This window comes from Molossus molossus, unplaced genomic scaffold (assembly GCF_014108415.1).
Source record: "Molossus molossus isolate mMolMol1 unplaced genomic scaffold, mMolMol1.p scaffold_m16_p_4, whole genome shotgun sequence".
Lineage (NCBI taxonomy): Eukaryota > Metazoa > Chordata > Mammalia > Chiroptera > Molossidae > Molossus > Molossus molossus.
In genome coordinates, this window is record NW_023425377.1 from 47,796,255 (window position 1) to 47,820,967 (window position 24,713).

Here is a 24,713-nt window from a genome sequence, read left to right on the forward strand (position 1 = left end):
TCCACTCCCTGTGCCATCTCTGTCTCCTCGAGGAACCCCAAAGAGTATCACTGTGGATCCAGCCTGTCCCTCTGCAACCAATCCCTTCCAGACTATCCCGGAGCCCCCTAGAGTTTCCTTGGGCTGAGGTCACACCTTCTGCACGGTACCCAAACCCCCCCCCACCCCACCACCAGACCCTTTCTGCTAGAGGCCCAGAGCACATGAGAGATGGCACAGGAACACAGAACACTTGTCTCCATGACCCCATGCTATGTGACACTGGGAAAGCTTTGCTTGACCTGAGAGCCGTGTCTCCCCCAGGGGCAGGCAGCATCTGCCTGAGAGGATAAGGCTGAGAGTTGGTGAGCCTGGCTGCCTGGAAGGTATTAGAAGAAAATGAAAAGCCCTTCAGGGCAGTCACACAGGGTGGTTATTTCACTTTATTTAGCACAGTCTTGCTCTGGGCCCCACCAAACTGCTCCTCTAGACTCACTTGAGGGTCTGCCTTGGGAAGCTCAGAGGTGAACATGAAGGCCCAGGTCCCCCAACTGGCCTCTTCTTCTGCCACACACTCAGCGTAGCACAGAACAAATCCCTGCTCGTGTCCTCAGGTGCCCACCCCTGTGTGGCTGAGGGGCCTCCAGTGTTCAACAGCTGCCTACTGGGGCCTCAGCCCAGCTCCAGGCACAGACACCCCTCCTCCTGAGATGCTGGCAATGGGCAAGGACCTCTGTCCCCATCTGTGGGGACACCAAACCCTTATTCCCTGGCCCTGCAGCCTGTCCCTGCTGGGCAAGAAGCAAAATGTATGAAAATACTTTAATTATTTCTTTTAAGTTGTTAAGAAATAAGGTCATATTGTTTTTCTTTTACAATCTCAGTAAAAAAAAAAGTTCACATTAGTGCAGGGGGCCAAGGCAAGGATCTCCCCTCCCGGAGGGCAGCCACTCAGTAGAAACGCTTGTTGCGCTCCTGCCGCTTCTGAAACACTACGGCCCCTACCACGGCACACACGATGATGCCCAGGAGTGCACACAGCAGCAACAGGAACACCCGCCACCCAGTCAGGGGCCCGCTGCGGAAGTTCCCCGTCGGGTCATCCACATTGTCTGAGGGAGAAGAAAGGGGGAGTTGAAGTGGCAAAGTGGAGAGGTCAGGCAGCTCCCAACAGGACAGGGCAGGGCAGTGGCCCTGGTGAGGCCCCTATCCCACCCCCAGGTGGAAGCTGTGGCTGCACACAGCTGTACCGGTGACGGGCTGGAGAGTGGACAGAGGGGCAACCTTGAGGATCCCAGAAATCAAGGCCTGGGATGCCTTTCAGCTGGTGGACGCTGGATTCCTGGGCTCCCCGAGAGCCAGGTCAGCCTGGGGAGGCCCAGGACCTGCTTTCACAAGCCCACTCCCCACCCTAGTGCAGTGGTCTGAGGTCCCCATCTGCAAAAACACAGCTCTCGCCAAACACTGCCCTGGCTCACACCTGGATGCATTTGGTGGCTCCTAGAGGGTCCCAGGCTCCCACCCTGTTCTGTTCCAGCCACACCACTCCCCTGCCCACTAACCCTGTCAATGACTCTGAGGAGTGCCAGGCCTGGGCCTGTAATTCCAACCACCCTGACATATGGCTCTCTTCTCAGCCAGGCCTGGAATTCAAGCCATGAGCCCACCGACATCCTCCTGTCCCAAAAAACCTGACCTAACGGGCCTGCTGTCCCACCACTGGCCCCTTTCCACCCCTACAGAGTGACAGTAATGCCATCTACTGAAGCAGGAGATCCCAAGCAGAGGCACTTCCCACAGGTGCCTCAGCCTCAGGGCTCCCAACATCCCTCTGCCCCCTTCTCCGCTTCAGTCACTAGACTGAGCCCTGGGGCAGCACCCATCACACAGCTAGGCACTGAGTGGAAGCTTGGAATCGTCTGCTGAAGGAATAAATGGTTCAACAAGTCTGAAAACGGGTTAATCACCTCCTGGCCAACCACATGGGGTTTTTAGGTGGGTAAGAGTAGACCAGTTTCCTGAGTCTTTGACAGCCAAAAACATTCGACCAAAGTGGCAAGACAGTGGCCTATGGCAGGGTTTGTATGACTCTCAAAATACTTAAAAGTAACCTGAATCTTAAAAAAGTGAGATGTCACATAAAACGCTGGGTTCCACTCCAGCTCACACTCTGCAAGGTGATCTTGGGCTGGGCTGAGAGTTCCCTCAGTGCCCTGGCCCTGGCTCAGCCTGTGTGCCATTCCCTGCTGGGCCCACAACCATGACTTCAGGGCTCATGGTATGGATTTCTCCACACACAGGGGCCTTAGCAATCCAGCCAGAATCCCTACTCTATGAGGACAAAGTCATGACTAATTAGTGCCATGGGAAAAGACCAGGCTTTGGGGTTTTGCAAAACTCAAGTTCAGATCCTGACTTTCAGTTTCCTTGGCTAGTGGTAGGACCTACTTCCTAGGCCATTCACTGAGGTCAGCATGTGCACCATCAGTGTCCTGCACATCACCTACACCAACAAACTGGCCCCTGTGGCATTACCTGCCGTTACCCCAGCGCCAAGTATGGGAGAAAGTGAAATCTAGGTGCTCACACTGCTCATTAGCATGGCTTACTGATCCAAGAGCCCAGGCCACAACCAGAGCCAGCCCCAGCAAAGGCAGAGGGACCACAGGCAGGCACCAACACTGGCCTTGGCCCAGCTCCAGACCCAAGAAGGCCCAGAGTGGGAGGGGCCATGAACATGTACCTTTGGGCGACTTGAGGAAATTGACGCTGGGCTCGATCTTGGTCCAGTCGATGTTCTCCTCGTCAGGGGTGTGTTCTACCATTAACTGGAATAGCTTCATGGAGATGATGTCGTGATTGTCTGTAGAACCAAGTGTCAGTTTAAAAGGGTCCCGAGCCCACCTCAGGACACATGGCCTATGCGACCCCCAGCCACATAGGTGGCCAGGTCCCCCGGGGAGAATCATGCTCCTGCCTGGCTGAGGGCTCTGTCCTGATACATGGTCAGCAACTGTGCCTGAGGAGATTTGGGAAAGGCTCAGTCAAAACAGTCCAGGCAGGAAAGAACCTCTGCTTGATCACCCCATTTCTGAGATTGGGAGGCTAAGACAGAGCCAAGATGGAATCTAAGGAAAGGCTTGGAAAGGGGAGAGCCTACAGAGCAAAGACCTGGCAGTCAGGTGGGTAGACAAGCAATACCAAAGAGCCCAGGGTGTGCAGCCCCGGGAGGGTCAGGGACACACACCAACTCTGAGGTCAGACTACAGTTCCCATCTGAGCTCTGCTGCCTCCTGGGTGTGAATCTGGGGAAATCCCTTCAATGCTCATATTCCCAATAGTTTTCGCAGTGTGAAAATGGAGAGACCACTAACTACCTAAGTATACATCACATGACTTTACAGAGAGCATGCAGGTGTCTGGGGGGTGTGTGTGTCCGTATAATTTTATTGTCTTTTTGTTTTTTATCCTCACCCGAGAACATTTTTCCATTTTTTTGTTGTTGTTGTTCAGATAGACTGGGAGGGAGAGAGAAAGAGAGAGAGAGAAACACTGACGTGAAAGGGACACATCGAGTGGCTGCCTCCCACACGACCCAAGCAGGGCCAGGGACAAACTGCAACCGAGGTACGTATGCGCCCTTAGTGGGAACTGAACCCGGGTCTCTCCGGACCGCAGGCCGACGCTCTAACCGCTGAGCCAAACCAGCCCGGGCTGCATATAATTTTAAACAAAGGAATCAGGAAAGGCCCCAATGAGGAAGTGACATCTAAGCAAACCTTGAAGATGAGAGTGAGACACAAGCACAAAGGCCTGAGGCAGGAGGGCACTGGTGTCTGAACATCTGGAGGCAACATAAATGGGAAGCTGGAAGCAAAGAATCAGAGGTGATGGGGTAGAGGAGGTGCCGGCACTAAGACCTGGCAGGCAACTGCTGGAATGAATGGTGGCCTTGACTTTGAGAGAGCTGGGAGCCACTGCAGTGCTCTGAGCAGAGAAGCGAACTTTAATGAGATCGTTCTGGCTATAAGAGCTGGAAGAGACTGTCAGGGGCTGGCATGGAGGGAGAGGACCACTTAGGGGCTCCTGCAATTGTCCAAGTGAGGTGGGATGGTGGGCTGGGTCCCCCAGGTAGTAAAGGAGGGGCAAGAGGTGGTCTATTGCACTGTGAACAAAGCTGGCAGGACTTGCCAATGGAAGACAGGTGGCATGTGACAGAAAAGGGAAGTCCAGAATGACAATAAGGTTTTTTAGCCTGAGCAACTAGAAGGACATAGGTGTCATTTATGTCCTAGTGGCAAGATGTGGTCTTCAGTTGCAGGCTTATAAAGACTTAAGACACCTGTCAGGCATCCAGGTGGAGATGTTGAACAGGTTGCTGATGACACTGGGCTGCATATGGAAATCTGGGGTCTATAGCCTCCAGATTCAGTCCTCCTAAAGAGAGGGAACGATCACCGAGGACTGTCAAGGACTGAGCCCTGGGCATGCCAAAACTGACAGACGATGCAAAGAGGAGGAAGAACTTCCTGGAACCAATGCAGGAAGTTCAAAGGAAAGTGATCAGTTGTGTCACCAGCTCCTGACAGACCAGGGAAAACCAAACCTAAGACTTAATGCCCTGCGCAGCCTACTCACCAGACAGGTCACCAGTGCCAGCAGAGGCTCCAAAATAGTAGCCTGTGGGGAGGCGCACTCCAGTGATGTCGATGCAATTCTTCCACTCATTCTTGTCCTCCAAGTCAGTCATCACCTGAGGCCAAACAGCAGGTAAAGCACGCCCCAGGCTCAGACTGCTTACCTACCCCTGCAAAGCCAGTGCAGGCAGAGGACAACCCCACCACCAACACCTCCTGCTCACCGTCAGACGACCCCGAGAGTAGCGCACAGCCAGAAAAGTGTCATGATCACGGTTGCGGAAGTCAGCCGTGCAGCCTGCCAGTTCAGTCCAGCGGCCATCCTTGCTATGGTCGTAGGACAGGGAGCCATTGTTCACCATCACCGAGATGTACGGGAACACACGCTGAGACCAAGACACTGGTTACATCCCAGCCTTTGGAAGCGGCAGGGACACCCACCACCCCAATCCCTGGAGGCACCTTTGTGCTAGGACCAGGGAGAAGTTCCAGCCCCCAGCCAACTTCCCAGTCCTTCCTGTCCTGCTCTATGGAAGGGAGTAGGTGCCTACCTCCATCGTCTCATCGTTGGGGTATGTGTCCAGGAAGATGGCTAAGCCATGGAAGTTGTCTTTGCTTCCAAACACAGGCCCTGGAATTAGAAGGAGATGCTCTATTCATAGGGAAAATTGATGTTATACCTGGGTAGCCTAAAGGACAAAGTAGTGCCAGTCGGGGTGGTCTCAGGGATGTGGCACAGAGGACTCAAGTTTGAAGCCTGTACTGTGAGGTGACAGCATCTGGCCATGTGCTCTGAGGTGTCAAGTGCCCAAAAAGTATCCAGCCTGTGAAAACCAGGTAGCTACGCAGAAAGCCCCATCTTCTAACCCAGGGGTAAGCAACTTTCTGTCAAGATCCAAAGAGAAAACATTTTGGGCTTTGTCGGCCACATACAGTCTTGGTCAGTCTTCTTTGCTTTTGCTTTTTATTTATTTAATTTTTAAAAAATATGTTCTTACTGATTTTTCAGAGAGAGGAAGGGAAAAATAGAAACATTAATGTGAGAGAGAAACATAGACTGGCTGCCTCCTGCATGCCCCCCACTGGGAATCGAGCCCAAAACCCAGGCATGTGCCCTGACCAGGAATCAAACCCAGACTTCTCAGTCCATGGGACGACGCTCAATCCACTGAGCCACACCGGCCAGGCTATTTATTTCATTTTCAAAACAAGATTTTTTAAATTGATTTTTAGAGAGCAAGGAAGGGAGAGGGAGAGAAACATTGATGTGAGAGGGAAACATCAACTGGTTCCCTCCTGCACACACCCCCGCCAGGGATGGAGCCCACAACCTGGGCACGTGCCCTGACCAGGAACCAAACCAGCCAACTTCAGTGCACAGGACTATGCCCAACCAACTGAGCCATACCAGCCAGGGCTGCTTTTGCTTTTCTTCTTTTAAATCCTCACCCAAGGATATTTTTCCATGTATCTTCAGATAGAGTGTGAGGGAGAGAGAAAAACATCGACATGAGAGGGACACATCAACTGGTTGCCTCCTGCACAATCCCAACCCAAACTGTAACTGAGGTACATGCCCTTGACCAGAATCAAGCCTGCAACTCACTGGTTGGCAGGCCAACGCTCTAACCACTGAGCAACCGGTCATAGCTGCGTTTGTTTTTTAAACCATAACTCTCTAAAATGGTAAAACCATTCTTAGTTAGTGTACAGTGCCAGGCCATCATCGAGTACAGAGTTGAGCTGCAGAATCCAGCCCCTCCTCTTCCCAAAGGGACACTCCCAGGGTTCCTCAAGGAAGAGCAGCAGCACCCTAACAGGAGAGTGCAGATTGAAGGATCCTCAGCCACAGATGTCCCCACATAAGTGAGTGCTGCCCTACCTGGCATGAGGCGGTCCCGAGTGTACCACAAGGCAATGCCGTCTCCGTGGAGATTCTTCTTCCCAGCACCGTGAACTTTGAAGTGAACATGCATCTCCCAGTCTTTAAGGAAGCAAGGCTGGAGGGAGAGTAGAGAGGGTTGCTCTGAGTTCTCTGGGCCTTCCTGACAGTTGGAGGTGACCCAGCACAGACCCTGCCCCAACAAAGACTAGGCATTCCTTGGAACAGGGCCAGGATGCAATGTCAAAAGTACCACTGACCAACAGACCCTCCAGCTTTCTTAGCACAAAGTAAGGCGGTTGCTGGGCCTTCCAGGTAAGGAAGGGGAAGCCACACACTGTCCCAAGGCTGCCTGAGGCTCAAACCTTACCCAGCCCAGCACCAGTCTTCTCCACTTTGATTTACTTTCCTCAAAACCAGCCAAATCCATCAGCCCTGTGTTCTCTGCATCCCCACTGCTCTTGCCCTGAGATCTTGTGAAAGGATTACTATCCCTATTTGAGATATATATACTTTTTTTTTAGAGCAAGAGGGAGAGGTGAGAGATAGAAACATCAACATCAGTTGGCTGCCCCTGCTGGGGATCTAGCTCACATCCTGAGCATGTGCTCTGACCAGAATCAAACCAGCAACTTCGTGATGCATAGGTTGATGCTCAACCACTGAGCTATACTGGCTGGGCTGAGCTATATATTTTATAAAACAGAAAACACATTCAAAGACAAAATAATTTGTCCACAATAGGCAAGCAGATGGTCTTGAATCCCATCCAGGTCTGTCTAATGCAGAAACTGTGCTGTTATCTACACCTCCCACTGAACCTGCAACACAGGTACGTGCCCTTGACTGGGAATTGAACCTGAGACCCTTTAGTCCACAAGCCGACACTCTAACTGCTGAACCAAACCAGCTAGGGCGGCCTTCAGGTCTTTAACACAAACTGCATCAGGTCCTTTCCAGCCTCCCACACCCACTATCTTCCCTTCTAATCGACCTTCCAAACTGAGGGACTCAAATCTAGGTCTGGTCGACTCTAAACCCCAAGTTCTTGGCTAGACTACCTCCTGACCCTACAGTCCCAGCGTGGTGACAGCAGCAGGGCTAGAGGCTGGAAGGGGCATGCCCTGGAGCCTCTTGGCTACCATGATCTAAGGGAAGGCAGATGCTCCCTGGCATCCAGGGACAGAGCTGGGCACTGTTGCAGCAAGGGAAACAACCTGGCCTTCTTACACACCAGGAACCTACTCATGAAAACTATAGTGTGACACATACTTTGATAAGAATCCACTCAGTGAGATGACATGGAGGGACCTGGAAAGTGTCATCCTAAGCGAAACAAGCCAAACAGAGAAAGACAAGTATCATATGATCTCACTTATTTGTGGAATATAATGAACATAACAGTGTGCGGAATGGGGTAGCCCCAGAGACGTAGAAGTGGGGTACAGACTGACAATCCCCAGAAGAGAAGGTGGGGGGGGATATAAACCACAGAACTTATATGCATGTATGCATGGACAACAAAGCTGGGGAGAAGACAGAGAGGGAGGGGGAGAGGGGAATCAGTGGGGGTAAAAGGAGAAACACCTGTAACAAAAATAAATTAATTAATTTAAATTAAATAAATAAATAAAAAGAATCCACTCCGGCCCTGGCCAGTTTGGCTCAATGGTTAGAGCATCGGCCTGCAGTCCAGAGGGATCCGGGTTTGGTTCCTGCTAGGGGCACATACCTCAGTTAGTTTATCACCGGCCCTGGTTGGGTTGTGCGGGTGGCAGCCATTCGCTGTGTTCCTTTCATGTCAATGTTTCTCTCTCTCCCTGAACAAAAAAATGGAAAAATGTCCTCAGGTGAGGATAAAAAAATAATAATTAAAAAAAAAAATACAGCCCTGGCCGGTTTGGCTCAGCGGTTAGATCATCGCCCTACGGTCCAGAGAGAACCGGGTTCGGTTCCTGCTAAGGGCATGTATCTCAGTTGCAATTTGCTCCTGGCCCTGGTTGGGTCGTGTGGGTGGCAACCACTCGATGTGTCCCTTTCACGTCGATGTTTCTCTCTCTCTCTCCCCCCCTCCCACTCTATCTGAACAAAATATTGAAAAATGTCCTCGGGTGAGGATTAAAACAAAATAAAATACAAAGGCCCATCAGATAGGCAAATGAAAACAAGATATTGTTGACCTATCATATTGGCAACTATTAAAAAGATCATAGCCCTGGCCAGTGTGGCTAAGCGGTTACAGCGTTGGCCCACAGACCAGAGTTTCAGGTTCAGTTCCCACTAAGAGTTCGTGCCTTGGATACGCTTTGTCTCTGGCCCCAGTTGGGGTCGTGCAGGTGACAGCCAGTCAATGTTTCTCTCTTTCTCTCTTCCTCCCTCTCTCCCTCCCGCTCTATCTGAAGATAAATGGAAAACAAATAAATAAATAAAAGATCATTAATGCTTCTGTGGACAAGGATGGAAAGAAACACACTCAACCATTAGGACAGTGAATGTTCCCCACCCCTGTCTTCTGGAGGGCAATTTCACTGTTGCAGTCTTTTTTTGTTTTTTGTTTTTTTATCCTCACCCGAGAACATTTTTTTTTTTTTGCATTTATCTTCAGTTAGAACAGGAGGGAGAGAGGGAGGAAGAGAGAGAAACATCGATGTGAGAGAGACACATCGAGCAGCTGCCACCCACATGACTCCAACTGGAGCCAGGGACAAACTGCAACCGAGGTACATGCCCTTAGCGGGAACTGAACCTGGGACTCTCCAGTCTGTGGGCGGAAGCTCTAATCACTGAGCAAAATCGGCCAGGGCGGCTGTTGCAGTCTTTTAACAGGACCAGGCAGAGCAATAGCACTTACATTTAAAGATATCAAAGACACTGTTACAAACAATATCAATGTTATGTTCTCATATTTGAAAAAGAAAGGAATTCATATATGTGTAGAGAAAGAAAAAAATGATAGGAATGATAGGAATATGAACCATTAGCAATAGGGAACTTTGGGAGGAGAACAACAAAGAAGGTTTACTTTCTATGTATGAATTTTGTATAATGAATATATTACCTATGTAATCAGATAAAAAAATAAAGACCTTTACATCCCATCATGGGCAAACTGGCTTGGGCATTCATGAATTCATCAGACTCAGTATTCCGGCTCTGGGCACCAGAAACCTAGAAGATGGGACCCAGCCCTGGCCCCTGAGACAGCAGGCACCACACGTCTTCATGTGAAATCAGCCTTCCCTGTTCTTGACAGTTCACTGTCTCTGGGAAAAACTGCAGATTCTGGAGGGTCAAATAGAGGTGATGAGAACCAGCTCTCAAGGACAGATGGACAAAGAATCTGAGTCCACAGCCTGCTGAGGAAGTGGAATTCTGTTCTGGTGATTCAGCCGTGCTTTGGGTTGGGACCACAAAGACAGTAAGCCAAAAATAAGAATGAACAAGAAAGGTCCTCCCAGGGACTGTAACTCAGCAGAGTCCTCTCAATCCCTGAAATTAGACCAAAGAGAGTCATCTAGGCCTCATATTTTTTAAACAAAGAATCTTACAAATACAATATCTGGTACACAATAAAAAATACCAGGCACATAAAAAGACAAGATATGAACAAAAACCAGAGGGAGAAGAAAAGAGAGAGTGGAAGGAAGGAGGCTGACAGGAATTCTTAATATTAGCCTTTCAAATAAGTAGTTTACTATGTTCAAGAAGATAAAAAACAAGATTGAGAATTTTGGTAAATTACTAAATTCTTTTTTTTTTTAATCCTCACCCAAGGACATTTTTCCATTTTTTGTTCAGATAGAGTGGGAGGGAGAGAGAGAGAAACATCGACATGAAAGGGACACATCAAGTGGTTGCCACCCGCACGACCCATCCAGGGCCGGGGGACAAACTGCAACCAAGGTACACGCCCTTAGCGGGAACCGAACCCCGGTCTCTCTGAACCGCAGGCCGACACTCTAACTGCTGAGCCAAACCGGCCAGAACGATAACTAAAAATTTTTTAAAATCATACTATAGCCCGGCCGGTGTGTCAACCCATGCAGAGAGAGGTCACTGGTTCAATTCCTGGTCAAGGCACATGCCTGGGTTGCCAGCTTCATCCCCAGTAGGGTGCATGCAGGAGGCAGCCAATTGATGTTTTTCTCTCTCCTTCTTTCTCTTCCTTCCTCTCTCTCTCTAAAATCAATAAAGAAAAATATTTTTAAAAATGCCTGGCCGGCCCTGGCCGGTTTGGCTCAGCGGTTAGAGCGTCGGCCTGCGGTCCTGAGAGATCTGGGTTCGGTTCCCGCTAAGGGCACGTACCTTGGTTGCAGTTTGTCCCCGGCCCTGGTCGATCGTGCGGATGGCAGCCACTCGATGTGTTCCTTTCACGTCGATGTTTCTCTCTCTCTCTCTCTGTTCCTCTCTCTCCCTCCCACTCTACCTGAACAAAAAGATGGAAAAATGTCCTCAGGTGAGGATAAAAAAAAAAAAAAAAATGCCTGGCCGGTGTGGCTCAGGGATTGAGCATCATCCCATGGACTGAGAGGTTCCATTTCAATGCCCAGTCACAGCACATGCTTGGGTTGCAGGCTCGATCCCTGGTGGGGGGCGTGCAGGAGGCAGCCAATGTTTCTCTCACATTGACATTTCTACCTCTCTCTCCCTTCCCTTCTCTCAAAAAAAAAATTTTTTTTTTGGTATGGGCCCCTAATGGGAACCGAACCCAGGACTCACTGGTCTGCAGGCCGACGCTCCAACCGCTGAGCCAAACAGGCCAGGGCAAGAAAAGTATTTTTTAGAAAAATCATACTATATCCCAGCCAGTGTGGCTCAATGGATTGAGCATCACCCCATGGACTGAGAGGTCCCAGTTCGATTTCCAGTCAGGACACATGCCTGGGTTATGGGCTCAATCCCCAGTAGGGGGCATGCAAGAGGCAGTGGATCAATGTATCGCTCCCTACCTCTCTTTCTAATATTGATGCTTCTATCTTTCTCCCTACCTCTCTTTCTAAAAAAAAATCAATTTAAAAAAACATATTTAATTCCTCCACCATGGCAAGTAGTTGCAGCGTCGGGGCAGCGGCGATGGCAGCAGCAACGAACCTGAATATGGTGAGGGAACCATGGACATTCTGCTCCAGATTTCAAGAATTTTGAATACGCCTGGCCAGTGTGGCTCAGTGGTTGAGCACTGACCCATGCACCAAGACACTGCCGATTCAATTCCTGGTCAGGGCACATGCCCAGGATGTGGCCCCAATCCCCAGTGGGGGACATGCAGGAGGCGGCCAATCGATGTTCTCTCTCATCAATGTTCCTATCTCTCTCTCCCTATCCCTTCCTCTCTCTCTCAAATCAATACAGTCGACCCTCGTCACTTTGCACTTCGACTTTTGCGGTTTCACTCTATCCTGTTTTTTTTCAAATACAGCGAAAGTCAAAGTGTGAAATGGCAAGGGACGACTGTATATAAATAATCCTACTTCGCAAAAATTCATTTATCGTGGTGGAGTCCGGAACTGATTAGCCATGATAAATGAGGGCCGACTGTAAAGAAAAACAATTATTTATTTATTTATTTATTTATCCTCACCTGAGGACATTTTTTCCATTTTTTGTTCAGAGAGAGTGGGAGGGAGAGAGAAAGAGAAACATCGACGTGAAAGGGACACATCGAGTGGCTGCCACCGCATGACCCAACCAGGGCCGGGGACAAACTGCAACCAAGGTACATGCCCTTAGCCGGAACCGAACCCAGGTCTCTCTAGACCGCAGGCTGACGCTCTAACCGCTGAGACAAACTGGCCAGGGCAAGAAAAAAATTTTTTTTAAAAAGAATTCTGAATACTGGCCTAGACATGGAGACTCTATTTGTGCATGGCTTTGTGAACAAGGAATTAACCCAGAAGCTTTATCGTGAGTTACTAAGGAACTTCGCAAGGCCACTGAAGCACTAAAGGCTGCTGAAAATACGACAAGCTGACTTTATGGAGAAATCCTAATGAGATGTCAAGCTCTGCAAGACGATTTAGAGATTGCATTGTAGTCAAGAATGTACAATGAAATTACTACAACAGCAGTGTAGCAACACTTTCCCTTTTAAAAGAATTACAGGCCTGGCCAGTTTGGCTCAGCAGTTAGAGCGTCGGCCCGCGGACCAGAGAGATCCGGGTTCAGTTCCCGCTAAGGGCACGTACCTCAGTTGCAGTTTGTCCCTGGCCCCGTGTGGGGTCATGTGGGTGGTGACCACTCGATGTGTCTCTATCACATCGATGTTTCTCTCTCTTTCTTCCTCTCTCTCCCTCCAGCTCTATCTGAAGAGAAATGCAAAAATGTCCTTGGGTGAGGATAAAAAAAACAATTATAAAACCATAGCTTTATAAATCAATTAAAAGTGGTTTATAGAGAAGACTATCAGATGTGTTTACATTGCATCTTACTTTTATAAACCGCTAATGCTTTGGCATTACAGTGTCCATATTTATTCCTTATTTATAGATCTGATAGCTTCAATTTTCTAAGCAGTCTATCAGATATGCACATCTGCTGTGCCTATTTGAGGTATAGTGGAACCCATTAGTAGTAATATAGTAGTTATGATTCACTGACATTTTTAGTATAAACTTTAATTTTAAATTGTTTATGCAAAATAACTACAGATTTATATTGTATTAGGCTGAAAGCTGACAGCATTTCAACCACCATTTGTGAATTTTGATTTAGATTCATGATGTATATCAAAATCTAATTTTTTTAAGAGCACAAAAAACATTTGTTCTAATTTGCTCTTTAACAAAGAATATTTAATTTTTTTTTTTTTTAATCCTCACCCGAGGACATTTTTCCATTTTTTTTACAGATAGAGTGGGAGGGAGAGAGAGGAAGAGAGAGAGAGAGAGAAACATCGACGTGAAAGGGACACATCGAGTGGCTGCCACCCGCATGACCAACCAGGGCCAGGGACAAACTGCAACCGAAGTACGTGCCCTTAGCGGGAACTGAACCCAGGTCTCTCCGGACCGCAGGCCGATGCTCTAACCGCTGAGCCAAACTGGCCAGGGCAGAATATTTAGTTTTTAAACATAAAGTTTGTTTGGCAGTTAATAGTTGTGAACCAGATCACTTTTGTATTGGTTGAAAAATTGGTTTAGAAACTTAGATTTTAAAAGTAATGATAGTGCTTAGCTTAGTATTATTTGTCAATTGAATCATTTAATGAAAGTACTGAGAATGTTTTTTTCCCTTAGTTTTATATTCTGAAAATGATGATTTTCAACATGCAAAATTCTTTTACTTTTATTACATAAAAATAATTTCAGTGCTTACCTAATATGTCTTAAGTGGTTACCTAGAAACTCAATAGATAGCCCTAGCCAGTCTGGCTCAGCAGTTAGAACATTGGCCCACAGACCAGAGTCGCGGGTTTGGTTCCCGCTAAGAGCACATATCTCGGTTGCAGTTTGTCCTCAACACCAGTTGAGGTCGTGCAGGTGGCAGCCACTCAATGTGTCTCTCTCACATCAATGTTTCTCTCTCTCTTCCTCTCTCTCTCCCTCCCACTCTATCTGAAGATAAATGCAAAAAAAATGTCCTTGGGTGAGGGTAAAAAAATAAATAAATAAAAACTCAACAGATAGCTAATGGTCATCTGATCATTAAACTAGAATTGTCATTCAACAAATATGTTACAATTTTTTGAAGGAATAAAGATTTCCAGTCATTAAACAAAAATTAAATAATCAAATGTTCCATAATGTCTAAGATTATTTTTGTGTGTCATTTTTACTAAAAAGTTTTAACTGATCAAAATTTGCTTCATAATAAATTTTGATTCTGTTTCTAGTAACAGAATCTCAATGGAATAGTTTTCCCAAGACTAATACAAATTTAACCTGATTTTATTTTAGACTTTGTTAGCTTCCATTTAAATGATAGTATAAGCATTTACTCTTTTTTGTTTGTTTGTTTGTTTGTTTGTACATGCCTCTAGTGGGAACCAAACCCAGGACTCTCTGGTCCGCAGGCTGACACTCCAACCGCTGAGCCAAACCGGCCAGGGCAAGCATTTACTCTTTAGCAGCATTTCTTTGTTGTTCTTCAGACAAACTGAAGTGATTTTAGTAAAATTTAGTAATATTTAATGGGCAATCTTATATACCGTTTTAAAAATCTAGTCTTTTAAACATTCTGACTTTTAAAATGGATGACTACTTCACCAATGCACTGGAAGGTCTATCATTGGGAGAATTGTTTGGAAGACAATAAAAATGTGTGATAATCAGTCATTTATTTGCTAATAATACTATAAATACTGCATGTTATTTATAAAATTATAGAACACATTTGTCAAGTTACAAACTTTGTGTATAATTTTAGGCCATTAGAGTCAATAGTTTGTTTGTGACTTTGTAGATTTATTTACGTATGAAACAAAGTAAATGTACTGAGGAGCTATGGTCACAGAGGACTTTAGTATGTTACGTTTCTTAAATGTAAACAGGCGCGCGCGCGTGCGCACACACACACACACACACATATTTCTTTATTCTCACCGGAGCACATTTTTCCATTTTTTGTTCAGATAGAGTACGAGGGAGAGAAAGGAAGAGAGAGAGAGAAACATCGATGTGAAATGGACACATCGAGTGGCTGCTTCCCGCACGACTCCAACCAGGGCTGGGGACAAACCACAACCAAGGTATGTGCCCGTAGTGGGAACTGAACCCAGGACTCTCTGGACTGCAGGCCAATGCTCTAACAGCTGAGCCAAACCAGCCAGGGCTAAACATATATTTTTAACGCGTATTTAAGTAATAGTTAAAGAAACCAAAGTGATGATACAATCACAGTGTTGTGCATGTTGTCAGTGACAAAAATAAAACCATTTTGTTGGCATTGGTATGTAAAAAAAAAAAAAAAAAACATATTAAAAAAATTTTTTTTTTAATCATACTATAGCCCTGGCTGGTTTGGATCAGTGGTTAGAGTATCGGCCCACAGACCCAAAGGTCTCAAGTTCAATTCCAGTCAAGAGCACGTACCTGGGTTGTAGGTTGGATCTCTGGCCTCGCTTAGTGTCACTTATGGTCGTTTGGGAGGCAACCAATTGATGTAGTGTCTCCCTCACATTGATGTTTCTCTCTCTACCTCCCTCTCTCCCTCCCTCCCTTCCACTCTATCTAAAAAGTCAACGGATCCCCGCCAGTGTGGCTCACTGGTTGAGCGTCCACCCATGCACCAAGAGGTCCCAGTTCAATTCCCAGTCAGGGCACATGGCCAGGTTGTGGGCCCAATCCCCAGTGTGAGGCATGCAGAAGGCGGCCAATCAATGTTCTCACTCATCGATGTTTCTTTTTCTCTCCCTTCCTCTCTCTCTAAAATCAATAAAGAAAAAATAAATTTTAAAAAGTCAATGAAAAAATATCCTCAGGTCAGAATTAATAAAAAAAAAAGGAAGGGAGAAAACAAAGAAAGCAATCAGAGGAAGAAAAAGACAGGTTACTTTTTTTTTTATCCTCACCAGAGGACATTTTTTCCCATTTTTTGTTCAGATAGAGTGGGAGGGAGAGAAAGGGAGGGAGAGAGGGGCGGGGGGGGAGAGAGAGAGAGAGAGAGGGAGAGAGAAACATCGACACGAAAGGGACACATCGAGTGGCTGCCACCCGCACAAACAACCAGGGCCGGGGGCAAATTGCAACCAAGGTACATGCCCTTAGCGGGAACCGAACCTGGGTCTCTCTGGACCGCAGGGCGACACTCTAACTGCTGAGCCAAACCAGCCAGGGCACCTGAGGACATTTTTGCATTTATCTTCAGATAGAGCGGGAGGGAGAGAGGGAGGAGAGAGAGAGAGAGAAACATCGATATGACAGAGACACATCGAGTGGCTGCCACCCACATGACCCCAACCAGGGACGGGGACAAACTGCAACGGAGGTACATGCCCATAGTGGGAACAGAATCCAGGACTCTCTGGTCTGTGGGCCAATGCTCTAACCGCTGAGCTAAACCGGCCAGGGCAAGACAGATTACTTTCAAAGAAGCTACAAGTAGCCTGATAACAGACTTCACAACAGAAACAGTAAGAGCAAGTAGATAGATTGATATATTTGGAGTTGAAAGAAAATAACAATCAACATAGAATTCTATACTTAACAAATGTACCCTTCATAAAAAATATGAAGTTAAGACATTTTCAGATCAATAAAAACAATAAAACTGTCTTTCATTCTTTTTTTTTTTAAATCCTCATCTGAGGATATTTTTCCACTTATCTTTAGATAGAGTGGGAGGGGGAGGGAGTGGGAGAGAGAGAAACATCGACATGAGAGACACATCTATAGTTTGCCTCCTGCACGACCTCAACTGGGGCCGGGGACTGAATGGCAACCGAGGTATGTGCCCTTGACCAGAATCGAATCCACGACTGTCTGGTCCATGGTCTGACATTCTTAACTGCTAAGTCAAATCAGCTAGGGCTGTCTTTCATCCTTTAGAGAAGGAAAATGATCCAGATGTAAAGTCAGAAATTCCAGAAGAAAGGAAGAGCAGTGAATACAATATATCTAAGGGTAAAAATCTAAATAAATATTCAACTGCATAAAACAATGTTTTGTGTGATTTAAAATGCAAAGGATTAAAATAAATAACAATGGGGTAAATGGTGTTAAAGTTCTAAGGTCCTTGCATTGTCTAGAAAGGAGGTAAAACTACATATTATTACTAGACCTTGGTAAAACAAGGATACGTGTTTTAAACTCCAGAATAGCCCTAGCCAGTTTGGCTCAGCGGTTAGAGCGTCGGCCTGCGGTCCAGAGAGACCCGGGTTCGGTTCCCGCTAAGGGCACGTACCTCGGTTGCAGTTTGTCCCCGGCCCTGGTTGGGTCGTGTGGGTGGCAACCACTCGATGTGTCCCCTTCACGTCTATGTTTCTCTCTCTCTCTCTCTCTCCCTCCGACTCTATCTGAACAAAATATCAAAAAATGTCCTCGGGGGAGGATAAAAAAAAATTAACCAACCCAGAAAGGAAAAATGACAGCATGAGTAGTAAATGACAAAGTAAATAGTAAGGTAGTAGATTAAACTCAAATACATTAGTAATTTTACTAAATGTAGATGAATTAAATGGTGGTTAAGAGTATATAGGATAGCCCTGCCAGTTTGGCTCAGCGGGTGGAGCGTCGGCCTGTGGACCAGAGTCCCGGGTTCAGTTCTCACTAGGGGCACATACCAAACAAACAAACAAACAAGAGTATATAGGATAACCCGGCCAGTATGGTTCAGCAGTTGAGCATTGACCCATGCACCAAGAGGTCACTGGTTCCATTCCCGGTCAGGGTACATGCCCAGGTCAGGGGCCAAACCCAGTGAGGGGCATGCAGGAGGCAGCCCATTGATGTTCTCTCTCATCAAAGTTTCTATCTCTCTCTCCCTCTCCTTTTCTACTTAAAAAAAAAAAGAAAAAGAAAAAAGAGTATATAGAATAGCCCTGGCCAGTTTGACTAAGCCTCATTTTTTTTTTTTTTTAATTTATTTTTTTATCCTTACCCGAGGACATTTTTCGATATTTTGTTCAGGTAGAGTGAGAGGGAGAGAGAGAGAGAGAAACATTGATGTGAAAGCGACACATCAAGTGGTTGCCACCCACACGACCCAACCAGGGCCTGGGACAAACTGCAACCGAGGTACGTGCCCTTAGCGGGAACCGAACCCGGGTCTCTCCGGACCGCAGGCCGACGCTCTAACCGCTGAGCCAAACTGGCCAGGGCATGACTAAGCCTCATTTTGACCAGTCCACCCCCATACCACAACAGGCACTGTGTCTTATCTCTGCTCAGAAGACAGCAGGTACTCAGTAGTGTTTACTAATATGCTGCTCCTCCCAAATGGTAAGTGGGGACAAAAAAGAGAAAAGTGCAGAAAGCATCTCTCCAGCCCAGTACAGGAAAGGTTGGCTTTTGGGAAACACTGGGCAGAAAATTCTAAGAGTTCTAAGCAATTTCAGAAACTAGGAAACACTCCAACCCTTTGGGAATATCTGTAGAGCCAAATAGCAGAGTTGCCTAGAGCTGAATGGGAAGGTGGGGATAGGAAGACTGAAAATTCGATGAAAGCAAGTGCAAAATCCTGTCAGCCATATGACATTGCCATACTACTGACAATGCCAACCACTAAGCTATCTACAACCATAATTAAGTTACTTGTGACTGAACCCAATTTCCAACAGTTCCAGCAATATTTGCACCTTACTTTAAAAAATGTTGAAACACCAAAGTTACAACTAAACTACAGAACAACCATCATTCAAAACCGCCTGAAATCGAGCTAAATGGAAGTCCTACAACTACGGAATTAAAGAAGCAGCCACACAGAGACTGGTAGGAGGGGGAAGGCGAATGAGCTGGTCCCACATCCACGTGTGGAAGATAAAAATCAAAAGGATACCTCAGCTGGGAAGGTCCTCTCTGAGGACTGAGGGGTCCCTGTCCCACACCAGGCACCCCGCTCAAGGGTTCCAGTGCCAGGAAGAGAAGTCCCCATAACTTCTGGCTGGAAAAACCAGTGGGAGCTGAGGCTCAGGGAGGCTGAGGCGGCTGGAGCCCCCAGCAGCTCCTCTTAAAGGGCCTGTACACGGATTTATCGGACTCACTCCCTCTAAGTTTGGAGGGGAGGCAGCTCCAGGGGCGCCAGAGACATACAGGGAACAACTGAGCTGTTTGGCATTGGAGCAAGGGCCAGGGAGGGGGCTTTCTCCGGGACAAACATGCTGTCAGAGGCCTCTGTTCCTTTGGTGAGCCCTTCCCTGGGGTGGCAGACAGCTGCCATATCTGGGACTTCAGCAACCTGGCGATTCCCTGAGGCCCCGCCCCACCCAACTTTCAGGCCCACCCAAGCTGTTGCCAGTTGTTTAACCATAGGATTGGCCTAGCTTGGATCCTGCTTCAGGTTTTCCTAAACTCTTTCAAACAAGCAGCATCTGATCTCAGCTAGCCCCATACCTCTCATTAAGTAATACATAGAAACAAACACAGGGAGGCAGCCAAAATGAGGAGACAAAGAAACAGGTCCCAAATGAAAGAACAGAAAACATCTCCAGGAAAAGAACTAGGTGAAATGGAGATAAGCAACCTAACAGATGCTGAATTCAAAATACTGCTTATAAGGATGCTCAATGAACTCAGTGAGAACCTCAGTGAACTTAGTGAGAGCCTCAAGAGCATAAAAAAGGACCAGTCAGAAATGAAGGATGCACTAACTGAAATAGAGAATAATTTACACAGCCCTGGCCGGTTTGGCTCAGCGGTTAGAGCGTCGTCTTGTGGTCCAGAGAGACCCGAGTTCAGTTCCCGCTGCGGGCGCATACCTCGGTTTCACTTTGTCCCTGGCCCTGGTTGGTCGTGCGGGTGGCGGCTACTCGATATGTCCCTTTCACATCGATGTTTCTCTCTCTTCCTCTCTCTTTCTCTCTCTCCCTCCCACTCTATCTGAACAAAAAATTGAAAAAGGTCCTCTGGTGAGAATTAAAAAAAAAAAAAGAATAATTTACACAGATTCAATACTAGAGTAGGTGAAGCCAAGAAGCAAACCGTTGATTTGGAATATAAGGAAGCAAAAAATACCCAATCAGAACAGCAAAAAGAAAAAAGAATCCAAAAAATGAGGATAGTGTAAGGAGCCTCTGGGACTTCAAGCATGCCAACATTCGCATCTTGGGGGTGCCAGAAGAAGAGAGAGAACAAGAAATTGAAAACCTGTTTGAAACAATAATGGCAGAAGACTTCCCTAACTTGGTGAAGGAAACAGACATACAAGTCCAGGAAGCACAGACAGTCCCAAGCAAGATGAACTCCAAGAGGCCCACACCAAGACACATCATCATCAAAATGCAAAAGGTTCAAGACAAAGAGAGAATCTTAAAAGCAGCAAGAGAAAAGCAGTTAGTTACTACAAGGGAGTTCCCATAAGACTGTCAGCTGATTTCTCAAAAGAAACCTTGCAGGCCAAAAGGGAGTGGCAAGAAATATTCAGAGTGATGAGAAGCAAGAACCTACAACCAAGATTACTCTATCCTGCAAAGCTGTCATTTAGAATCAATGGCCATATGAAGTTTCCCAGACAAGGAAATGTTAAAGGAGTTCATCACCACCAAACCGTTATTATATGAAATGTTGAAAGGTCTTTTTGAAGAAAAAGATAAAATATATGAACAAACAAAATGGCAATGAATACATATCTATCGACAATAGAATCTACAAACAAAATGAACAGGCAGAACAGAAACATTCTCATAGATACAGAGAACATTTTGTTGGTTGCCAGATGGGAGAGGGGTTGGGAGAATGGGTGAAAAAGGTGAAGGGATTAAGAACAACAAATTGGTTGCTAGACTGACAAACCTCAAAGAGAAAGGGGTTGGGGGATGGGAAGAAATAAACCAAAGGACTTACATGCAGAACCAATGGACACAGACAACAGTGTGGGACAAGGCAGGAGAGGGGTGGGTGTGGGGAGGAGGGGGGGGGTCAATAGGGTAAAAATGAGGAACATCTGTAATACATTCAACAATAAAAAGAAAAAACTAAAACTAAAAAATAAATAAATAAATAAATAATGTTGAATTCAGCCCAGCCAGTATGGCTCAGTGAGTGGATGAGCATCAACCCATGCACCAAGAGGTCACTGGTTCAATTCCGGTCATGGCACATGCCCAGGCTGTGAGCCAAGTCCCCAGTGGGGGGAGGGCAGGAGGCAGCCAAACAATGTTCTCTCTCATCGATGTTTCTCTCTCCCTCTCACTTCCTCTCTCTCTAAAAAAATCAAAAAAATGTTGAACTCATTTCAATAGAAAATATAAGGCAACATTCTAACTTTTTAAAAATTATGTGACAGGCCCTGGCCAGTTTGGCTCAGCGGTTAGAGCGTCACCCTGCGGTCCACAGAGTTCTGGGTTCAGTTCCCGCTAAGGGCATGTACCTTGGCTACACTTTGTCCCCGGCCCTGATTGGGTCAGGTGGGTGGCGGCCACTCGATGTGTCCCTTTCACGTTGATGTTTCTCTCTCGCTCTCTTCCTATCTCTCCCTCCTGCTCTATCTGAATAAAAAAATAGAAAAATGTCCTCGGGTGAGGATAAAAAAATAAATAAAATAAATAAAAAAGAATTATGTGACAGAATGTGACTCAAAGGAGTTATTGAAATACTCTCTGAGTGAGTAGCACTCAGCTGAGACTTAACAGATGAGAAGGAATCAAGCAGGCATGAAGAGCCAGGAGGCAGTGTCCCAGACAGAGGGAACAAGTGAAAAGGTCCTGAGGCAAGAAGGCAGCAGAGAGGCTAGAACAAAATTAACAAAGCAAATAACCTGATGCCAGATATGAAAGGCCAGAATGTGTACACATAATTCATGTTTATCCCTTTACAGGAGAGCCCAGACGGAAGTCTGAGGAAAGTAACCCCAGATTCTCCTAGCAGTAAGGAGAGAAGTTGAGGGGATAGGCAGATAAGGCAACACGAAGACAGTGTGGGCTCCCAGAACTAAATGAGGATGTCAACAAGAAAGGACCGTAGAGGAGGGTGATGGAGAAAACTAGGACAATGACCAATACCTTGGGCATAAGGAAGGGTTGGGGTCAGACAGGCTGAGGCAGAAGCAGGTTCTGCCCCAAGATGTGAGCTAGCCCCAAATTATTTACCCTTACGCTCTTTTCCTGACCTAGATTTCCTCAGTGTGGAGTCTGTGTAGCAAATGATATTGGCCACTGTTCATATGTGACATTCCAGTGACACCTGAGGCTTCCTGAACTGTGGAGCAAAGGTCAGAGAAATTAAAACTACCCACAAGTTCAGCTCCTCCAATCCCAGTGATGACAAGACCCTCAATCAAGCACTAGGGGAAGAGAACTGAGTCTACAGGTATTGCTATGGGATTCCTTCAAGGTCCAGGGGGAGGGGATCAAGTGTAGAGAGTGAATTGGGCTTGGAGATCAGCTAGATTAGTTTAAATTCTGTTTATGCTAAATCATCCACTGTATTAGCTCTGCATAAAGTCACAATAGCCACCTATTTTAAAGAGCCTGTTTTAGAATTAAATCCAGTAAGGCATGTTAAAGTCAGTGCATAACACAAGGCAAAATACCCAATAAAGATCGGGTTCCTGCCCTGGCCGGTTTGTCTCAGCAGTTAGAGCGTTGGCCTGCGGTCCAGTGAGGCCCAAACCGGGTTCGGTTCCTGCTAAAGGCACGTACCTCAGTTGCAGTTTGTCCCCGGCTCTGGTTTGGTCGTGCGGGTGGCAACTACTCGATGTGTCCCTTTCACGTCAATGTTTCCCTCCTCTCCCTCTTCCTCTCCCCCTTCCTCCCACTCTACCTGAACAAAAAATGGAAAAATGTCCTGGGGTGAGGATTAAAAAAAAAAAAAAAAAAGATCCAGTTCCTTCCATTTATCCCACCATTTGAGAGGGTTCAATTCAGACAGCCTGACAGCTCCACTTAACTCTGAGTTTTAGCTTATTAGTCAGTAAAATGGAAACACCACTTACTTCACATGAGTTTTGAAGGACTTAAGTGAGAAGAGTGTAAAGTGTCAAGCACAGCTCCTGACTACACAGTAGCTTCAATAGCCATAACCTGTTATTACTGGTGGGTGTGGCCAAAAGGGAAAGGGGCCAGAAGGGAAAGGGCAAGACTTCAAACCAAACTCAGGTCAGAGCTGCAGCGCAGGCTGGGAGTAGTGGCTTACTTAAGGGTATGCCTGGCCTCTGGGGAACCACTCACCTGGTGGTTCCAGATAGAGCCCTCTTTGCTGCGCTCATCAGGGGTCAGACGCACGTACTGGCTCGTGAGTATAGTGCTGCCTTGGAAGTCCCAGAGGGGCATGGAGCTGGAACCGACCCCTGTGGGCAGAGTGATGGGCACAGACAGATGCGTAAACGGCCATGGAAGGACTGGCCTTGCCAGAGGCAGGAAATCCACAGAGCTGCCCTGCTCGGGAGAAAGGGCACCCTCTTTCCCAACCCTGTACAGCCTCGCCCTTACCTTGCACTCATTTCCCGCCCCAGGCCTCACCTTGGTAGGGCTTGATAAGTGAATGCTCCCGCTTGAGGTGTTCACTGTTTCCGTCAGTTATATCTGCAGCCACCGGCCCCAGCAACAAAAGAATAAGTAGAGGTGTCGTGGGGCCAGGGCCAGGGCCGGGAAGCCCAGGCCTTGCCGGGCATCGCCGACCCCAGCCCCAGCACCGAATCCAACTTTCCGCCGCCATTCTCTGTGCCTCTCCACCACTTCCGTTCGAGGAGTTCCGCTTTCCGGGTGTCCCATCTAATGGCTTCCGGCTGGAAACTTTCCAATCTAGGGTCGCCAGGAGTTAAAAGTAAAGCCTCGCAGCCGAAAGGAAAGCGACTTTATTTACTGAGCAGCCGCCATCCTGATAGAATGCAGTTCCATCGTCTTGGCTCCTCCAACACAGCTGTCGCCCAGCCTCAGCACCGGATTTTCAGGAGCCACAACCAATCATCGAACAGCACGTTAGGACCGTGAGCAGATGTGGAGCAGACGTAGGGCTTGAGTTGGGCAGAACGAGGATCGTCCGCGGAGCGCGGCATTCTGGAAGTTGTAGTTTTGGTGAGCCGCTGGCGCAGTTGGACAAACGAAGATGACAACGCCCTGGGCCTCTGGCCACTAATCCCTTCCCTGGAGTAACCGTTCCATTCCGAGGGTAAAGGACCTCTCATTTGGCCCTGGCCGGTTTGGCTCAGCGGTTGAAACGTCCGTCCGCAAACCGGAGTACCGGGTTTACTCCGGTCAAAGGCATGTACCTCGGTTACGGTTCGGTCCCTGGCCCTGGTTGGGGTCGTGCGGGAGGCAACCACTCGATGGGTCTCTCTCACATCACTGTTTCTGTGTGTGTGTATGTGTGTGTGTTTCCCTCCCACCCTATCTGAAGATAAACAAAACATATATATCCTTGGGTGAGAATTTAAAAAGACAAAAAGGCCCTGGCCGGTTTGGCTCAGCGGTTGGAGCGTGGGCCTGCAGACCAGAGAGTCCTGGGTTCGGTTCCTGCTAGGGGCACGTACCAAAAAATAAAAAAATTTAAAAAATAGCCCTGGCCGGTTTGGCTCAGCGGTTAGAGCATCGGCCTGCGGTCTGGAGAGACCCGGGTTCAGTTCCCGCTAAGGGCATGTACCTCGGTTGCAGTTTGTCCTCGGCCCTGGTTGGGTCGTGCAGGTGG

General features: G+C 47.3%; 1 protein-coding gene and 1 pseudogene across 1 annotated transcript; one reads left to right on the forward strand and one right to left on the reverse strand.

Annotated features, from left to right (window-relative positions):
• Positions 1 to 402: 402 nt before the first annotated feature.
• Positions 403 to 23,955, reverse strand: LMAN2 (lectin, mannose binding 2). The gene is made up of 8 exons (XM_036241157.1): positions 23,549 to 23,955; positions 23,258 to 23,376; positions 6,499 to 6,616; positions 5,168 to 5,247; positions 4,841 to 5,002; positions 4,618 to 4,732; positions 2,723 to 2,842; positions 403 to 1,091 (listed from the first exon to the last, which is right to left on the reverse strand). Exons 1-8 carry the CDS (start codon positions 23,742 to 23,744, stop codon positions 931 to 933), a joined length of 1,071 nt encoding a protein of 356 aa, XP_036097050.1. The 5' UTR covers positions 23,745 to 23,955; the 3' UTR covers positions 403 to 930.
• On the forward strand, positions 11,539 to 12,469 carry LOC118615883 (annotated as a pseudogene).
• Positions 23,956 to 24,713: the final 758 nt, after the last annotated feature.

Coding starts and splice junctions, on each gene's coding strand:
- LMAN2 (XM_036241157.1), bottom strand. CDS start 23,744: ATGGCGGCGGAAAGTTGGATTCGGTGCTGGGGCTGGGGTCGGCGATGC. Junction 23,377..23,548: donor ACTTATCAAGCCCTACCAAG/GTGAGGCCTGGG, acceptor CTCTGCCCACAG/GGGTCGGTTCCAGCTCCATG. Junction 2,843..4,617: donor TGGCACTGGTGACCTGTCTG/GTGAGTAGGCTG, acceptor TTGGTTCTACAG/ACAATCACGACATCATCTCC.